General features: G+C 41.2%; 1 protein-coding gene across 1 annotated transcript in view; it reads left to right on the top strand.

Annotated features, from left to right (window-relative positions):
* zcchc7 (zinc finger, CCHC domain containing 7) overlaps positions 1–20,221 on the top strand; it is a 113,854-nt gene that overhangs the window by 53,656 nt on the left and 39,977 nt on the right. Inside the window, exons 2-4 of the mRNA XM_059338165.1 lie at positions 2,948–3,078; positions 6,430–7,041; positions 9,725–9,929. Coding sequence (XP_059194148.1) covers positions 6,502–7,041; positions 9,725–9,929 — 745 coding nt within the window. The 5' untranslated portion in view covers positions 2,948–3,078; positions 6,430–6,501. The remainder of the gene's footprint in view (positions 1–2,947; positions 3,079–6,429; positions 7,042–9,724; positions 9,930–20,221) is intronic.

Genomic DNA, 20,221 nt, shown 5'->3' with positions numbered 1-20,221 from the left:
ACATTATCTGTTTTTTGCTTGGTATTAAATAACACTTGTTCACAAAGCACTGGTATCCTGCAGTTTGTGTGAAGTGGGATGGTTGTTAAAAACTATGTATGTATGGCACAGCACAGCCCCACCTAGACTAATTTTCACCAGCCGCCACTGGCCATTTCTCAAGAAGCACATAAAACCACATAAAACAATCTGAATTTTAGCACAATTTCTGTATAATCCTGTCATGAGAGTTTCTTTAAACAGACTAAATCCAAGCAATAGCAGGGTTGAAGACACAGTTGGGGCATTTTTAGACAAGTACATTTGTACACAAATGACCATCAGTTGCAGAATATTGCCAATAGACTGAGGCAGCTGACGAGAATCCCGTTTTGATAAACCACTCTATTGAAAGTGTTGGCTGCAGCGCCTGGCGCCAAATGAAAGTAGGAGCCACCATGGCACATACAAACACCATCAAATGAGAGCAATGACATGCTTCTTTTAACTCCTTCTCCTCAATAAAGATCATTCATCAGGCAGAACCATCCCTCTGGAATGTGTGATTGGAAATCGGGGGGACTTTAAATCCCTGTCCAGGACACTCCATCCATCTTCAACACACCAGTGGTCTGGACGCTCAGAGATGAACCGCTGAACCAGATGCCTCCTTTCACCCCCATCTCCTCTACCTTTTTTAAAATAATAATAGTAAATACTGTCAAATGCATGGGACCCAAAATCAGGCAGCCACATCACAATTTCACTGAGGCAGTGAGGCATCCTGAACCTGCATCCAATTTACCGAGATATGGGGAGCAGAGGAGTCAGAGGGCCCCCATATGCACTTCCCAAAAACAAAACAGATGCAGGATATTAAGTGTGTGTGTGTGTGTGTGTGTGTGTGTGTGTGTGTGTGTGTGTGTGTGTGTGTGTGTCAGATGTATACATGGGCTAAAAGAGGTGATAGTGTTGAGACATGAGGTGCAGCCTAACCTTTGGAAGGAAACAATCCAACTCAGTGATGGCCTTTCCTGTGTTGACACGCATGGAGAAACCTCTGGAATCAGATGGCATTCACCCTCTGATTCTCTATCATAACGCCATTCGCTCACTATTATTATGATGGCGATGCCTATAGTTGCATTTACAGACTTCACAATTATTTGCATGATATGGAATGGAGGAAAAGATGGATGTTAATGTTACACAGTCTTCCTGAGAGCCAGGATGGCATAATTTTGCTGTATTCTACGTGTTATAAATATGACTGATGGCGATAGCCAGTCTGTTGAATTACATTTACATATAGATTTACATTCCCATCAACATGTAATAATAGCACAAGCCTGAAGGTCCATACTAGTCACTCTCACATGCATGCACACACCCAGTGTGCACATGCACATTTTTTCTGACATTTCATAGTTAATATTTGTGCCTTATTGAGGAAGAGGAAGAAAATGCCTCGCATCCATCAGACTGACAATAGTCCATGCAGTGAGAAACAGTGTCGGGCCCTGCTGGATCTTTTGTCTGCAGAAAGAGATATGATGTCTTTGAAGTAAAGCAGTTTACAATTCAACATCAACTTCAATAATGACATTTTATAATCAGAGTACATGTGTCACAATAATGTCGACTCTGAGGACATTGAGTGTGTGCAATTATAAGCTGATAATATTTTCCACAGGCGTAGAGTTCAAACAACACTGTTATTCAGATCCCCTACTTTCATGATTTTTCACGTTTTTTATTATTATGGTTTTTTTTACATTTTATCTGTGAGAGCTGATTGGAAATGTGTTGAGAAAACCCCAGCGGGAGATGAACCAGGGATGCCATGACCATATGGACAGCGTCTCCAATCCCTTGGCCAACTAAAACAACACTGCCACAAATAGTGATTATGTTACATTTGCTTTGCATTATAGAAAATATCCTCACTATGCCATAAATCTTCACGTTCCATTAGAATTAACTGATGACGCCATGAGGAATTATGACCTCGACATCTTTCGGTCCAAACCAATAGGCACAAATGGACTTCTTGACTTCACAGATTTCACAATGAATGTGGTGCTAATATAAGAAAATGTATATATAACAATTCGAGTCCCATGAAGTGCAACTTATTATAACTTAAAGTTACACAGTTGACATAGAGTTACAGTTTGAACAAATTTATTTAAACAAAACACCAAAAATCCAACTAAAATAAGGAGAATCCCCAATTATTTAAAAAAAAAAAAAAAAGGTAGGCTGTGCTGCCAGGTGGGTCAGACACTATGCTATTGTAATTCTTGTGCTACTTGCATTATGCCATATGACTGATAACTATATGATGATGATGTTTGCCCAGTAAGGTGTTATCAGTGCATGTGAGGGGTGGTCATACTTATTTAGCTATGAAGAGTGATGTGATGTTTACTTTGTATGACATTTCTATTGGACATTTTAACAGCAGCAAATGGTTGGTTATACTTGCTTGGTATTATTATTATTTTTATATAGGAGTGATACTTATACTTGCTATGCGTACGTTTATTTTATGCATTTATTTTTCGTCTGTTTAAAAAAAAAGTTTTACCTTGTTTCCTTCCTGTTTTAAAAAAAAAATTTTTTTCTGATGATGATTGTCTTCTTTTCTGTTACCTCTTTTGAAAACCAATTAAAAAGTAAGCTTTGTAAACTGTTTCTGGTGTCTGGTCAAATGTCTCTGTTGTTGGATAAGGTTTGTAGATTTCAGGGGGTCTTCTGACTCATGCCCTCAGCATTTCTAAAAACCGTGAGTAGTTCTCAAGCTGATTTCCTGAAACAAAATAAATCACTCCAGCCCTGCAATTTAAACTGTAATATCATAATATCCAATATTTACATAAACTGTCGGTCATTTGTGCTTGCTGCAATGACTTCCATGATAGTCTAATGCACTGTAACAATTATCCCACATTTACTGCCTCTGCAGGACGGAGTGTAACGTCACGGTTGGCCAACACATTTTCCTCTGACGAACCCGGAAGTTGTTCGCCAGTCTCCCTCTGACTGAAAGCAGGCTAGCAGCTCTGACTCCTGTAACCTCCAGTTTGTTGGATTGAGGTGAGCTCATGCTTACCAACATTACATTTAACACACATACAGTGGTTGGCTTTGAGTAGAATGACTTAATATCTGTGCATTTGTGATCTTTCGGGCGGGTTTGTGTCTGAAGAGCTTCCTTGTTTACATCCGACCGGCTGCTTATAAACACGTGGACAGACAGGAGGCTCACATGCTAGCTGCCGACATGTGGAAGTGACTAGAAATAGGCACTTACTAACGTCAGTTTATCACAAATATCTTTTTAGGGCTTCACTTGCTTATTTAGTCACTTCGCCAGCAGCAGCTTCACACAGCTAACTTGTGCCTCAGTCCACCTGCTAGCTCGTTAGCATGTAGCTAGCCGGGACTACCAGCAGGCTAACTCCAGTTAGAGTGCATATTGAGTTATAAAGCTGCATACTTACTAAACTCAAGTTTACGCTGTTTTAACTGTCATCGTTGTGTAGTCAGTCTTGGTCTGTGTGCTTAAGACTTCATCCTGTTACTACACTGTGTGTGTGTGTGTGTGTGTGTGTGTGTGTGTGTGTGTGTTTACCTGAGCAACCAAACACCATGGCAACCAACAGCTTGAAATCAGTGAATTCATATTTATTTCCCCCTTTAACTTTATCACTCCTTAAATCGACATGCCCACTGATTAAACACCAGTGATGATTTGTTTTTATTCTGTCATAAACAACCACACACTGTACACACAGCAGACATGTCCAAATATTCAAACAGTTGTGCGGGATTATTCAGGTCCTTAAATTAAGTAAACACCTTAGTAACCCAGTATCATGCTATGTGATACTATAATGATTCTCAAAATCACAGTATACATTTTTAAATAATAGTTACAAAGATATGTAGCAGACAGATTACACAAATTTGCAAAAATAAATAAATATGCACATGGTGGTGTGTTCTTTACACCATGACAGTAAAAAACATTGTAACATATCCCCTTGTTTATAGTATTGTAATATATTGAAATATATTTAATCGTCACCCCTATATCATCATGTGTATCATGTTGCCAGATTCTTCCAATACACAACCCTACTTGTACAGATACAGCAGACTCACTTCTATAGACAGAACATGTACAAGTCAGGTGAAATGCTTTCAAAATGATGACACCATTTCAAGATTGCAACAGCCATTACCGGGATATTAAGAGGGGTGAAGATACGCCGTCCATTCTTTATTCGGTCTATGTTTTAGTTTGATCTCCTGTCAACTCTGGCTGACTTGTGGCTCAGAGTTCACCTTTGTTAAACTTTAACCAAAGAGATGTGCTCAGTTTGCAAAAAGATTGGTGCTTGATGTTTGTAAATTTAAGTCATAAGTACAAATACATTACAAGACTACAAACTTTCTTGTTTTTATAGACTGCTTACAGTTTGTACGATCCTGATGCCAACCCACGTCAGAAATGTGGCATTTTTTCTGAGCATAACACAAGGTAAATGGATGGCTGATGAAACCCTTAGTAGGAAAAGCACATGTTAAAAACAATATCATCAATGGGTCTGACTTATTTAAGTGTTCCAAGCTATGGCAGTGAACCAACTAGCATAATACCATGACCCTGAAACAGAGGCAGCTAAATGGAATTCAACCATCATTAAGTTTTTCCTACTGTGTCAAAAAGTGTTCTGAAGTGAAGGTGTAAGGGAGTCAGGGAGATGCCAGTTAAATACAGTCCATACATACCCATACAGTCCTGTGCAAAGCTTTAATTGGGCACATTAGGTGAGCAGACCTGTGCTTGGGGACCACCACTGTGCCAGGGCTTTACAGTACCCTCCACCACTGTGAAACACAGCCGGTCATTTGTCAGCTCCAGGTCTCTGTGCTCTACTAAAACTTCAGAACTGTCGCTTTCCCTCACCAGCCGGTAAGACTCTTCTTTCTGTCCCTTTAATCCCTGGCGGCCAGCTTGTGACCGTGTAGCGTGGCGTTTCTGCGGTGTGTGCGGTCTGGGAGCCAATCATCTCCAGCCATCATGGCACAGACACGCAGGACTGGACAGAGCAATGGGCCGGTGCCCTTTCTCTGTCCTGTGTGTGTGTGAGAGAGATGGAGAGAGAGAGAGGGAGAGAGATTTGGAAAATTAGCAACACAGTGTGTTTTTAAAAAAAATGTAGTAAGAAGATCATTTCAAAGGGGGCTCCAGATTATGTCTTGTTAAAGTGTTTGTTGTTAACGTCATCTGCCAACAGGTGATAAACCTGGATCCAAGCTCTCTCTCAGCACCAAAGCTCTGATAAAACAGTAAAAAAAAAATCTGAGTGCAGCTGATCCATGCGCTCTCTCAGCTTTGTTAACAAGCCCCAATGGATTTCAGAACAAAACCAAAGTCTGTGCTCTTCCTGTGATTGGCGCTGGCCTGTGTTCACTTATTCCTCACTCAGTGCTCTAGATAATGTTTGCAATGAATGGTTCAGAAAGGGAAAAAATTAAACAATCCTTGTAGTGATAAACCAATTGGATATCGAGTTTTGCTATTGATGGATTGGTATTTGAAGTGCTCTGGTTTTCATCTGTAGTCTGACTTCTACTGACCAATCAAGACTGAGAGGTTCTGATTGGTCTATGATTAAATTTCTATTAGCATATTTGGAAAATGTGTGTGGTTTTTAGACATGAGCAAAAATGTTCTCTGGACCTAACACTTTTAATGTCTCAATTTGCTAATCAGACTCTTAAGTGTCATCTGCACAGAAGAGGGAGACTTGGCTCCGGTAGATTGATAGCAGGTATCTGGATATCCGCTTGCAACACCGGAACCCTGGAAATATTGGCCATTGCCACCATAATGCTATAGTATTATTTGCTGCAGGCTGCGGGCAAAATCTTTTTTTGCTCTGGGAAATGGATTGTGTGACAATTATATTAAATTTGTATGATTAAAAGTAAGCTGGAGTAATATTCAGAGATTTGTTTGTCCTTCTAAGTTCACTGTTTATACAGTAGGACAATATTATTATACATTGATTGCACATATAGTTTATTTGTTTGTGTTACTTAGACTAGTCAGTGTTTTTTTAATAGAACAAACCCCCATTTTGTTAATTTCCTTGTATTAGTGGCCACATTCATCTAATAAAGAAACTCCAACTTGTAAAATACAAGTGTGTTTACAACCTCCTCTGCTGCTGTGTGTTTGGTTGTGTTTTCTCTCGTCCCCACAGCTTCATTCCATAGACATAGACAGTCTTTCCTTTGATCGCAGCATGCTTAGACAGGGAAAACACTCCGATACTGAAAAGCTCCTGGTGTGGTGTGTCTTTTGGATTGTAATTATGACGATGTGTGATGCCTATAATAACATCTTGCTTTTGTGTGTTTGTGTCCCTGCAGTCTGCTTCAGCCCCTGACATCACCATCTCCCCTGGTGTGAGTGTTGGTTAGGTGTGTGCGTGTTTTGGGGTGATGTACTGTGCCTACCAGAATCGGGAAGAGTTGGAGGATGAACTCTATCAAGAGGATGAAGGGGACACTGAGGGGTCAGAGGTCAACAGCGAGCTGGAGTTCCGCCTCTACAGCCAGCTCCACTACTCCTCTAATGCAGAAGGTCTAGAGGACAGAGGAGAGGAGGCGGAGGGCCAGGACAGCCAGCTGCTTGAGGCGCCTGATGGAGAACAGGAACAAACTGGAGAAAGTCGGCCTCCGTCACCTGATTTGAGCAAGTTACTGCAGCACCTGGAGGAGAAGCAGAAGAAGAAGAAAGAACAGAAACTTGATAACCAGAAGAAGAAAGAAAAGATTGATAAACAGAAGAAGGGGAAAATTAACTCTAAAAATCAGAGGGCGTCGTCATCATTCTTTGAGGAGGTCATTGTGATTGACTCGGGCACTGATGTCATCTCCATCTCTGAGGACGACACTGCTGCTGATGATGATGAAGACGGTGTCTGCAACTCAAAGGGCAGAGGAACACAGCGGCAGCAGACTTCCACCCCGGCTCCACAGGTAAAGAGCAAAGAGTTTGTGTTTGTTTGTGGGGAAGACTGACTGCTAAGCTCCACCCCTCTTAGTTACTGTTGAAATATAAAATCAGATTATTCCATTTTTGCATAACCTTGTTTGTCTACTTATATAGATTATATGTTTGTAGTTTTAAACATGATTTTGCCTTCATTCTGTCTTTTAAGCTTTCTGGTCACAATAACAAAAACACATAACCGTTAACAATAACAGTAATGAATGATCTACATGAATGTAAAACATTTTAAATTAATAAGTAAAAATGAATAGATAAATAAGCTAAAAGAGGAAGTTGTAGTTTGTATATCCAGGGTTCATTACAGGCTGGTAGAACAATTTGTTGAAAGATTTTCAATATTCTGACAAAATGTAGGATTCAGCTGCTACACTGTGTTGTGTTTTTGCTTTAACAAGAGGAAGGGCTTTGATGATGAGGACCAAAGGGCTCAACATTTTAGCACCACTTGTTGTATAAAGACCAATTTTATTGTGGGACCAGTTGGTCGAGGATGAGGCATAACTAAAGTATTCATCAAACATAGCCCTGTCTTGGGTAACAGGCGGGTGTCTTGGATTTTGCATATCCATAAATACTTCACAGTCAATGTGTTAGTCATAAAATGTGTTGCTTGGCCAAAGAAGAAATACTGGATAGGGTTTGTACTGTAGGTAGTGAACCAGTTAGCCAGAAATGCTAATAGTTGCAGCCTATTTTAGATAAGTAAAGACAGTTTATCCATTCTTTACACTTTTTTCCTATGCTTTTTGGTTTTGGAAAAGCTAAAATGTAGGCACCAACCACCAAACTTTACAGCGTGCCGCTCTTACTGCAGCCCAATGCATACCGCTTCCACATGTGGAGAAATCCAAAGCTTGGCAGTCTTGCTGTTTGTCCCTGACAGTAAATGCTGCTTTTGCATCATATGAGATGGGTGGATGCAATGGTGAAAAATTAACATGTTCATGATTTCTCACAATTTTTGAAAACTTCAGTTGGTCTTGAGTGATGGTTTTAAATACTCTGCATTGAAAATATGACACTGCATCAATATATTTAATCACCTCGAAAGACAGACTTTAGTAGATGTAAATGGATTGCCTTTTCTGGCACTTCCATATTATAAGTGCTATGTAGGATACAATTAATTTAAGTAATCCCCAAATTGGAAACAGGTTTGTCACTATAACCAAAAACACACACAGTACATTGACAAAGACATAGACACAGTATACACTATATATCATCTACACAATAGATGGCACCAGACAGGGGCATTGCAGGGAAGTACACAGTTCCATTGCAGCCATCATAAAACGGTCAGTAGAAATCAAGAAAACAGTCAGTAAATTGAGTACATACATACACGTATACTGGATACATATAGTCTTTCAGAAAGGTCTGAGTTTAAAGGAATAGATTGTTTCCGGCCATGTGTTTTTTACCTACTTGGGCAATTTTGTGTTTCCTTTGCTAAATTCACAGCACTGGCTGCTATTTCGTCAAGCTACTGTCCAGTGGCCAGTTTCAGCTAGCTGATTGATTTGTTGTTGAGCTGCAGCAATCAGTGAAGCATGTAGCAATGCTAGTAAATGACTTGCTACGGTAGCAGGGCATTGCCCAAAAGTTTAACTCCAACTCCAGCTTATTTTTTAAAATTCTGGCAGACAAGAAATGAGGTGATAAAGTTTAACAAAAGCCGAACAGGCTGGGTATCATTCAGAAATGTTCTAAATCTCTACCAAATACCCTGACTTTGATATCTGAACATCACTTTCTTTTTCTGATACCACATTTAGAAAATCCATTTAACAAAAAGAAATAACATTTCACATTACAAAAGAATTTTTTATTTTTCAGTTCCTTCGCACCTATATAGACATATACTGTAGTCAAGCCTCTACTATACAAAAACACATGTTGGCCTCATCCATGTGCATACCATAGTGATTTTCCTGCATATCTCTATGATGTGTAACCTTTGACAGCCAATCACCAGCATTATTAGATGTTGGTACAAGCATGCTGCATGCTTATTGGCTCACTAAATTTACTCCTTAGGTATTACAGTGCATCTCAATAAATTAGAATATCACAGAAAAGTTTATTTATGTCAGTGATTAATTCAAAAAGTGAAAATAACACATATAGATCCATTACACACAGAATGAATCATTTCATATCTGAATTTATTTAATTTCTTCTAATTATAATGAGTATGGCTTACATTTAATGAAGACCTACAAGTCAGTGTCTCATAAAACCCAATAGATTACAAAAGACCAATCTTAAAAAGTATGTTTAATATGGAAATGTTGGCCTCTGAAATGTCCATCTATATGCACTCATCACTTGGTTGGGGCTATTTGACTTGAACTACTAGAAATGGACTTTCCCATGATATTCTAATGTATTGAGATGCACCTGTAAATGTGATTTTGAATGACAAGACATTTTTAGTACTCATTTATTACTGAAGCAATTCAGTTGGTGCCATAAAAGCATCAAAGTTTTGGACCCAGCTGTGAGGCTGTAGAGAGATTTACACTGTAGTGTTTTTCTTCCACTTTTTATTAATAAAGGTTTAATCAGTTCAGTAAGGGATGCATAAAGGGGCAACTAAAAGCTTTATATTGACATTTGCAATATTATTGTTGTTCGGTCTTCTAGGGGAGCCAGAAAAGGAGTCACAGTGAGCCGGTGAATGTGGTCTCCAGCAGCTCGGAGTCTGATTCAGAAGAATCAAAGTCTGACTCGTCTGATTCTTCTTCTGACTCGGATGCTCTGGAGAACTGGATGATCCTGGGTCGAGGGCAGCAGGACGGAGACCACAGCATCTCACTCAACCTGGAGGGAGGGTCTGACAGCAACGAAGGTGTGTCTTTGTTTACGTGTGTGCATGTGCTGTTCGTACGGGGTGCATTGTGGATTGTTCAGACGTTTGTGATATGTTTTTGTGCATTTGAATGTGTGTAGAATAGAAGCAGTAAGTCATTTTGTCCGGTCCAGCTCATTCAGAACACTTAGCGTACCTGCAGCACATTGATAAGGAGCGGGCACAGCGATGGGCTGCACTGTGAGCTGTGTACGTGCATGTTTGTATGTACATATGCAGCATCTGTGTCTGCATGTTTACAAATTTGTAAGCTCTTAGCATTCCTGGCACTGTCTGCCCAGTTGCGCTCTTCTGTGATGCATCTTTAAGTATGTTTGTGTGCATTATGTATTGATATGTGCGCGAAGGCTTGTGCGAGTGTGAATATTTGTGTTTATAAAATATTCCAGTTCTAATCAGCATGCATGTGTACATACACGCGCATACCAACAGTCATAACGCTAATGCCAAAAACAAACAAACGGAGAGACAACGCGGGTGGGGAGGTCGGGAGAGATGGGAGTAATCAAAAAATGAATAAAAATGTTCCCAGCAAATCTCTTCAGATCTACACATTATCTTAACCTGCAGCCTCAGCAACCTCTTCAGCTCCTCTTCAGCTCCTCTACCCCTCCTTCTCCCTCCTACCTAACTCTCTCCCATCTCATTCTTTTATCCTATTTTCCCACTATTGTGCTCTCCCTCTCTCCCACTCTCCCTCTCCCTGTGTCTCTCTCACCGTTTCTTCCTCATTTGAATTTCCCTGGGCTGATGTTTCTGCAAGAGTGCTCACTGCCTCCTCTACACACAACTGGGCTAAAGGAGGGGGTCTGGAGCTGGTGGGAAGGCTTGAGGTTTTGGCCTGGTTTTGGGAGGAAAGGAGGATTTTAGGTCTCTGTCTCTCTTTCTCTCCCTTTCTCTCTCTGGCTCTCTCTCTCCTCGTCTGGCTTCTCTCTGTGATCTTTGGAGCTTGACCTCATGTCTGCACATGGGGGGTCATGGGTGTGGTGTGGAAGGGGTCTTAAAGTGTGAGGAATGGGGGAGGGTTTAGCCCAAAAAAAAAAAGAATTGAAGGCAAAGAAATTTGAGGGATGAGCCTCAATAGTCTTGAGCTGCAAGATAATTCGATTCTACACAGTAATTCTTAGCAGGGGTTGAATAATGTGTTCACACTGGAAAAGTGGAAAAATATGTTTTCTTATCATCATGCAGCCCATGAAAAGACCAAAACCAACAATGAATTGATGCTAACAAGTATTGCCTGATATAGCTCATTCCTCTGTGCCAAAGAGCTCCATTGTTGTCCAAAAACGACACACCAGTGAGCCACTCTGTTGCACTCGTTCATTCCATACAATGAACACAGGCGCCGTGGTTTATTTTCAATCAGTCCTGCTGCTGTAAACGCTCACTTGTGCACCAAATGTGTATTAATCCGTAGCTGAAAATAGTCCCCAACAGATGCACCATTTAGTCCTGTATGAGTTATGTAACTACAGTGCCCAGCTGTTTTAGACAAATTAGTGAGCAAAGCTTTAAAAATTATGTCTTCAGCAGGAACACGTGGCCTGAGCTGAGAGGCGCAGACAGAAAGTGAGACAACAACTAACACATTGTGGATTTTGGTCTTTTTGTGCCATCTGTTGACAATAAGAAAAGTATAAAAGATGCCAGCTAAGGTCTCTTTCAGTGTTTTGTAACAGAAGTAGGCCATCCCCCACCTAAAATAATAACCGCTGCTGCCAACCTCACCAACATTAATATATTTTTAATAAAACTTTAACTGTTAACAAGAAGAGCAGAGATGCTATTTCAGATAATTGAAGCCAGTTAGATTTTGGTCTCCTGTTCACACGCAAACTGTGTTTTAGGTGCTTATAGAGCTTATGTAAAACACTTCAGGGTGAAAATTTTGGAAACTCAGTTTTGATGTGTAGACAGTAAAAAGAATTTTTGGCCTGTAAGGTAAGCATGAGTGCGGGGTCCTGGCAAGTCCTTAATATATATGAGTGTGATATTAAAGAATGTCTCCACTTTGCTCTATGATTCCCACCTTCCTTCATGAGCCATTGCAACCATGTAGCGTTTGGGTAAAAGCTTTTTTCAGGTTTCTGACTGACTAACATTGCTTTGTGTGAAGGGAGAAAAAAAAATGTAGTTCACCAAATATTTTTCTTTCTGTTTATATAGTACAGTTGGCAGTGGATTTTAGAGCTGAAACAATAAGTTGATTACTTGTTCAACAGAAAATTACCTATTAATTAAATTTAAAAATTGCCGAAATGCCAAGAAATGTAGAGATTTGTTGCTTTTATCTATTTTACGTCAGTGTAAACTCACCTCCTGCCAAAACATTATACTATGAAAATAAGTATATAGTAAAAACTGGATACAATGAGTATGTAGGAACTGGGATACAGGTTTGATTATTCCTTCTTTTGTCCTCTTCACTGTTGTCAGATAATTATGCATATATTCTTCTTCTGAGAATTTGTTTCTGGTGCCCTTTTTATTTTCTGAAGAAATGCAGAGAGAAGGCCAAGTTTAGGTTGAATTCACATGACTTCAACAAGCGTTACATCCATAACCCAGGGCTGTTGGATAAATATAAAGATTGATTTCTGTTTTTATATGCCGTGTTGTGTGTTGACTCCTGTAGTCTGGGAGCCTAGCTTGTTTTTTTTTTCCACATTTGTGTGGGTGTGTGAGTAACACGTTTGCACAGCAGTGACTAATAGTATTTGTACGCCTAAACCCCATCTCAGCATCACCATCAAATCACATTCACTACACTTAGTCTCTCCCTTTCACCCTACAGAAATTGAATCCCTTCATCCTCTTCATCCTCTCTCTCTCTCTCTCTCTCTCTCTCTCTCTCTCTCTCTCTCTCTCTCTCTCTCTCTCTCTCTCTCTCTCTCTCGTGTCTCTCTCCTACATGGTGTCACTTGTTCACATACTTTTACAATCTAATCTTTTTTCACTCCATCACATATGGGTTTTTTTTATCAAATACACGGACACACATACACACCGATGCACACTCAGCCTGAGTAGCTATCTGTCACCTGGCTGTACAGGGGCAGCTGCTGGTGGGTGGATCTGTCGGGACACTGGATAAGGAAAAGAGAAAAGATAGTAGAGAAAAGGGGGATGAGCGAGGGCCGTCTGCTTGTCCGGCAGCCATGCAGCAGCAACCAGATGGAACAAGAGAGAAAAAGCAGGGCTTCCCAAAATCCAGCTCAGTGCCTCTCCCACCCGGAGAGGTGTGCGTGTACATGCCCGTGAATGAATCCGGGGTGTAGGCGGGGTGTGCTGAAGCTAAACTTGAATCGTAAGTGGTTAAACTTCACTCAGTGGTCACACTTTTTTTTTTCTTTCCCTGTTGCTCCCCCCAGTTCTCTCCTTCGCTTTTTTTGTCCCCTTGGTCTTGGTCAGTGCACACCAAACTTTGTTTGAGGCTTAGAGAGTCAGCTCTGGCTCACTATCGGGGTGGCCGATCACATCAGAGTCTATGTGTGTGTGAGTCGATGTGTGTGTGCTTCACGGAAAGTCTCGGTGAATTAGAGAGACAGGAGTGTGTTTGTGTGTGTTGTGCCCAAAGGTTAACTCTCTCTATCTCACAGAGGTGGAAGGTAAGCTCTCTCCTCTCCTCTCCTCTCCTCTCCTCTCCTCTCCTCTCCTCTCCTCTCCTCTCCTCTCCTCTCCTCTCCTCTCCTCTCCTCTCCTCTCCTCTCCTCTCCTCTCCTCATTGCTGTGTTATTCTTTACAGATTTGTCATACTGTTCAGATTGCCTATGCATAGCAAAAATGTTGATTTCGTCTGAAATGTGTGTGTTAAAGCAGGAGTGTGAGTGTTTTCACTCTGTTCCTTCGTTTGTGTGTAAATTAATGATGCTGCTTCGGGCCTGAAGCTTTTTCCCCGCAGCTTCCGCAGAGACCTCAGTTGGCCTTTTGTATATTTCGTATTGTGTATCATCTTAACTCACATGCGGGGGTGCTGTACGAACAGAGAGAAATATGGATTTAGTTGGCTCCTCTGTGTGTTTTGCAGTTGTGGGCATCGGGATTGTAAAATGAGATTACAATGGCATGTTGGGTTTCACATTAGGTGTGTGTTGTGGCTCTGTGTGCGTTTGTGTGTGTGTGTAGTGGGTGTGTGGGTGGGCGGGCGCTGCAGAAGGGAGGCATGGATAGGATCAGCTCTTATCTTGGCTGCCCAGTGCCACACGAGGTGTAACGCCACACCCACACTACCACACAGTGTGTTTGAACAGGCACATGCACACACACACACACACACACACACACACACACACACACACACACACACACACACACACCATGAAATCGCTGTGCCATAGTTTGACTTGTATTATCCAGTTTTTACAGAGGGTATGCAAATTAGACGAGACTACTGTGTAGGCCTAATATTAGCGCATGCAAAATAAATCGTAGAAATTCAGATGAAAGCCTGACGCTCATTTTTAAAAAAGCTTTTAAGTGAACAATCACTTGATGCCAGCGGCCACTGAAATGTAATGACAACTGTAATCTGGTAAATTAAACGGCAGTTTCGATGTAATGTGAAAAATCCCTTAAGTCATCTTTCGTGTCCTTTATTGAGCGTTGAGTGTTCACTGGAGTCGACTCTTTATATTTGTCAAAATAAATTCTACATGCGGCCTAAATACGTTATAAATTGCTTATTAATAAGATGTACGCTTGTTGATTTGCCATTTTTGGACATACCTCTTAGTGAGTACGGTGTCAGTGCTTTGTAGTATTTGTTTTTCTCTGTGATTTATTGCTCTCATCCTGTTCCCTTAAACTCCACGAAATAACTATTCCACTAAATGCACGCACAACAAGGTGGTTTCAATAAATTTCCTCTATTTCTCTGTCATTTCTCTTTTTTCATTGTTCTTTTTCTTGTTCGTGTCATTCCTGAACAGATTCACTGTCGATTCAATTCCGTCAGTGGTTTAATCCCTCCTTTACCCCATACTCAGGCCGTCTAGTTTTTCAGTCGAGAATGTAGGGAAATTAATTGTTTTACACAAGTAAAGCTTAAAAGGAAGCAGAAATTTATATCAAGAATGAGAGGCAAGACTTGAGGTCACATGCTAATAAGTGTGTGTGGACGTACGTACGGACAGCGGCGCACAGCATCAGGCAGAGGGAGAGAGAGATGAGAGTGGGTAAGCCAAAGTGGATGAGACAGGCCTTGAAAAGGATCGGCCACGGTGTTGCTGTCGGTCAGGGCCGGTTTGTCTGCGGGCAGATCTCAGAGTGGCTCTAACACGCCGACATCCAGCGCTGTCTGTCTGTCAGTCTATGTTCAGTTCTTCTCACAGTCAAACCTCTCAGATAGCACTTGACCTGCTGCGTACAGAAACCGCAAATCTAGTTTCGACGCTCGCTGTGTATAAGATAAATGAAACAGCTGTTTATCTCGTGAGACGTTTCAGATTGGTGACATGTCTGCCTCATTTGAATCAGTTTGTTTGGAGCTTTAAGTCGATGCCGTTAGAGGAGTCACAGTTTATGATGAATTGATTCTGACATAAATTTGTGTAGGTTGGATTTAGCTCCGGGGAAACTTAACAATGTGATGTTGCAAAAAGGTGTATTTTACAAAATTACAGAAATGTAACTTTAAGAACGTTTTTCAGATCACTCGTTTATTGTAACCTTATTCTACCTCTACTTGCGTTCAAATGACAGAATTACTTCCAAATTATTAGCTACTGCAGGCGTCTTCTTATTTCAGCTGTGCTTCTGCCGCAGAGCGTCTTTCTTTTATGCTGATATGTAGAGTTTATTTATACCACATTTATCTGCATCTGGAAGAGACAAGCCATCCTGTCTGAAAGTAGTCTTTGTCAAAATAATCTATGAAAATTTCTCTATTTTTTTCTTGGAAACTTTGACTAACTAAAAAACACCCACAGACATCTGCGGTTGCGGCTGCAGGTGCTCATTTGTATTAATGCGGCTGTTTGTCCGTAAGAGTCACCATTTAAATATAATCTAACAGAAAACATTTTGGCTAAATTTACACACACACACACACACACACACACACACAAACACACTGCAGGCCAGGCGTCTCGAAACGCGTATTTTTCTCTCGATGGTTGGCATTTATATTTAAGAAGAAAAAAGATTCTTATTAAAGATGTGTATTAGGGACGTTGATGATAATAATTTGTGCTGTGGAATTAAGAGAACATTTTACAGTGAAAGTGAAGGTGTGATGCGAGGTTGGCTGCTGTGTGTGTTGGAGTGTGAAGGTGTGTGCATCTAAAGACAAAAGTGTGTGTGAGTGTGTGTGTGAGCCGGTGTCAGCCTCACCACGCCTGAGGTGAGCCCAATAACCGTGCCCTGGCCCACTGGAACGAAGTTTCACCGTCTTTAGTTCCGAATAGAGAAAGAATGTGACATAAAATGAAATAGTTTTTCAACACTGTACGGTTTTTATGCGGAGCTGTTGAACTGTGGTTTTTGATTTTTGTGATTTTTAGACGTCACATTCTCTGCCGAAGGTGTCAGAATGAATGTGATGTGAGGGTTTTTTTTATAGCAAAAACATACAACCTCCTGTTTTTGAGTAACTGTAGCCTGGAGGAAGGGGTAATAAACTGGAGACCAGAGGGTCCCTACTGTAGTTTAATGCGTGTGTGTGCGGAGGGGGGGATAGCATAGGGAATCCCTGTCTTCTTCTTTAACCTTTATTTAACCAGGATATCCCATTGAGAGCAAGAATCTCTTTTCTAAGGAGACCTGCAGCAGACATTGTGCCCTGAAGCTACAGGATAAGACATCTAGACGAATACACGCACACACACGGAAACACACTCATGTATGATTAAATAAAACTTCTAAGCCTCGACACCTTAATCCTGCATTGTATGTTCCGGCAGCAGCGTGGCGTGGGACTACAACAGTATTTTAAATGTCATATTGTCGAGTGCCATTCCGTTTAAATGTCTTTGTGCAGTTTTGCCACCCGTCTTGTCCTTTTCAGAAGGACGGGAGGGGAAGGACAGAAACTAGCGAAGGAAAAAAAATGTCAATTACAATTACCAATAATAATCATTATAATTAAGCAATCACTTAATAGGAAATCAAATTATTGTGGGGGGTGACAGTGGGACAGAGGGACGTCCCGTGGGACTGTATTAATTTCTGTTCTTTTATTTGGCCGGAGAACTTTCCCCTTATTGTCTTTTCTTGGTTTTTGGGCTGGGAGGGGTCGTCGAGAGGGCTTTATTAACTGGTAGCCTAGGGTGGTGATATTTTTGGGGGGATGGAGGAGGGGAAGGGGTTTGGAGGGATATGTATTAATATTAATACGATTTTGGGATGAGGAACAGGAGGAAGAGGGGCGAGCGGGGCGGGTGAGTAGGGGAGCAAAGGCAGTCATGGATCCACAAAATCACCCCCTCTCTCCCCCTCTCGCCTCGTTCTTCGTGTCCCCCCTGCAGCACTGGCAGAGCTGTTTTGGACTCAGAAGTTCAGTTTAACAGTCAACAGGATAAGAGGGAGAACCCCAAACACACAAATGTACACATTTAGGGTTTGTACACTTGCTCCGGTATGCAAAGGGCTGCCTAATAATAGCTGTGCAATGTTTTTCACAAGGTCCCAGAGGATAACTATGCGTGTGTGTGTGTGTGTGTGTGTGTGTGTGTGTGTGTGTGTGTGTGTGTGTGTGATATTTGGCAGTGCACCACACAGACACACAAGTGTGCCTGTTTAGCAGTTTCCTCTCCAGAGGCTCCTGGCAGTGTGTATGTGGCCATTCCAAGGCTTCTTCCCATGTCTCTTAATTAAGGCACTCGTCAGACAGAGACCAGCTGGGCCTGGTCTGGCCTAGCTGGCACTCACCATATTTCAGTCAATTCGGCCCTTCCCTTGTCCTCCTCACTTTCTCTTTCTACGCCTCTCACTCACTTCCCCTTCATCTTCCCTCTTCTACCTTCACTTTCCTTCCTTTGTTGCGCTTTTATTGCCACTTCTATGTGTTTTTAATTCAGCGTATATTGATGCTAATTCTCTCGACGTGTTTACAACACATGTACGCTTAGCTGCTTGACCTTTCCATCACACCTGCCTTCAATAAAGCGCTAATTAGGAGTCCCATTAGGATCCGAGAGCTTGCCAGTTAATAGGCCCTTAAATACCAGGCTTTAGGTGTTTGCTGCTAAAGACTTAAGCAGTCGTCAAGGGAGGCAAATGCCAACTCTGAACAGATCAAATGAAAGTATTTCTTCTCCGACAGATTAAAGCACTGTAACAGAAAAAAAGCCAGTATCTGCAAAGGGTACAGGGTTCCTAGGGGTGTTGGGAATCTTTGAAAAAGCTTGAATTTTAATGTGGTGTGTTCAAGGTTCTTGCCTGGATTTTGAATAAAGTAACTGCTTGAAATATGGGTTATATAGGATGCCAGGTCTACTTACAAACTGGCGATACAGTTTGAAACATGAAAATTTGTCATGTTTCTAGTTGTCACACTTTTGTTCAAAGCTATCACAAAACATTTTGGTTGTTTATAACACAGTAACATCTGATTTAATGGGATGAATGTGAAATAATCAGTATACTGTATGCACTTTATATGTAATTTACCATAGATGTAAGGTGCCAAAAGAGCTTGAAAATGCATTGTGATAATGCTTTAAAAAGTGCTTGAATTTGATTTTGGAAAACGTGGTGGAACCTTTGAGGTAATTCATCTGTTAAAAAAATGAACAAAACAGATAATGCTTGTATTGTTGTTGCTAAATGAATCAGAGTCATCAGGATCTCTGACATTTCATCATTTTCAACATATTCTTCATTCATATTTTCAGATATGTGCAGTGCTTGAAACCTGAAAGGTTGGAAACCTTGAAAGTTGGAAACTAAAGGGTGTTGCAGATTTTGACTGGCAGTATACTGTCATGCTTGTTGGATGTTGCTTCCATCTCATTTGAAAAATCTATACTAAGATGTTGCTTGTGTCTGACACTGTTGTATATTTGAGAAAAGAATACATTGGTGTGATCAGTGCGGTCATCAGCGGAAGTTCATTTATCAGCGTGATCTCTTGCTCAGATGTTGGGTGTCTCTGAAATTTGACATCAGCGTGCATCCATATCCGCACTCAACCTTTCTTCCTCCTAACCCATCAGCTCCACCCCTCCCTCCATCCATCCCATCTCTTTATTCCTCCACTCCCATTCCCAACCATCCTTCCATACAACAAGACCAAGCCCTGGTTACGTGGCTGTTGCTATGCCGGGCTTGCAGGGTCAGGATTCATGCTATAGTCTTTCCTGTGCTAATCCAGCTTGTATCTAGGATCTGTTTGAGGGGTCACACAGCTGACAGTGAACACTGTGTCCTTAGTCTGCATATTCTCACTTCCTGAATGGGTCTAAATGTGATAAATGGTGATTATCAGCGGGGTAAATTCCCTTTGTTGGCGAAACGGCCCAGCGTTAGCATGACTGGTTGTCCTTGCACATCTCTGTACCTGGTTTTTAACATTATGTGTCTCTGAATGAAGTTTAAGTCTTTGCCCGTGCACGTGTTCCTGCGTGCACGCATGCCTGTGCATTAGCACACCAAGGCCGCCCCTTTATCCAGGGGATTATGGTTAAATGGAATGCTGAGATTCTGGCGGCGAACGACCGATAAAGCCGAAGTCGGCGTTGGGAGAGAAAATTAATTATTGAGGATAAAATCAGAGCGAAGGAGATAGTTACAGACTCGTTGGGGAGTTTAGTCATTGATATTTCAGCGCAGGCTTCCAGACAACAAGCAGAGTTCATCACACCCTTAATGTGAGCCTTGTTTTGTGTGTCTATGAGAGTGTGTGCACACACATACGAGCAGGGCTTTACAAACTTTTAAAGGTTTTCATTAGAGATCCACAAATAGAAAAGCATTTGAGTTTCTATGCAGCCTTTACTTACTGATTTAGCTTTCCCCCCCTGCGGATCAGAGTCTCCTACAGCTCCTGGTCTCCTCTTATAACACTTTAATCCCCACATTGCTTTGAACAAGATCTCTAAACAATCTAACCAGAATTGAATTCATTTATGACGTTCGTTTTTGAAGTTAGTGGAGTAAATGTAAAATCATTTGATTCAGACAGGTTGAAATAATCCTACAGAGAATGCATGCTTGATCAAAGGTGGGATTTTAAATTTCCATGGGTATTGATTTGAAACATACTGTCAGCAGCAGCAAATAAAAGATAACGTTATTAAAGCTAAATTCGAGAAGTGTTTTTGATTTTAATT

This window comes from Centropristis striata, chromosome 1 (genome assembly GCF_030273125.1).
Source record: "Centropristis striata isolate RG_2023a ecotype Rhode Island chromosome 1, C.striata_1.0, whole genome shotgun sequence".
NCBI classification, from domain to species: Eukaryota; Metazoa; Chordata; class Actinopteri; order Perciformes; family Serranidae; genus Centropristis; species Centropristis striata.
Note: the sequence above shows the minus strand (reverse complement) of the source record. Positions and strands in the feature narration are given on the sequence as shown.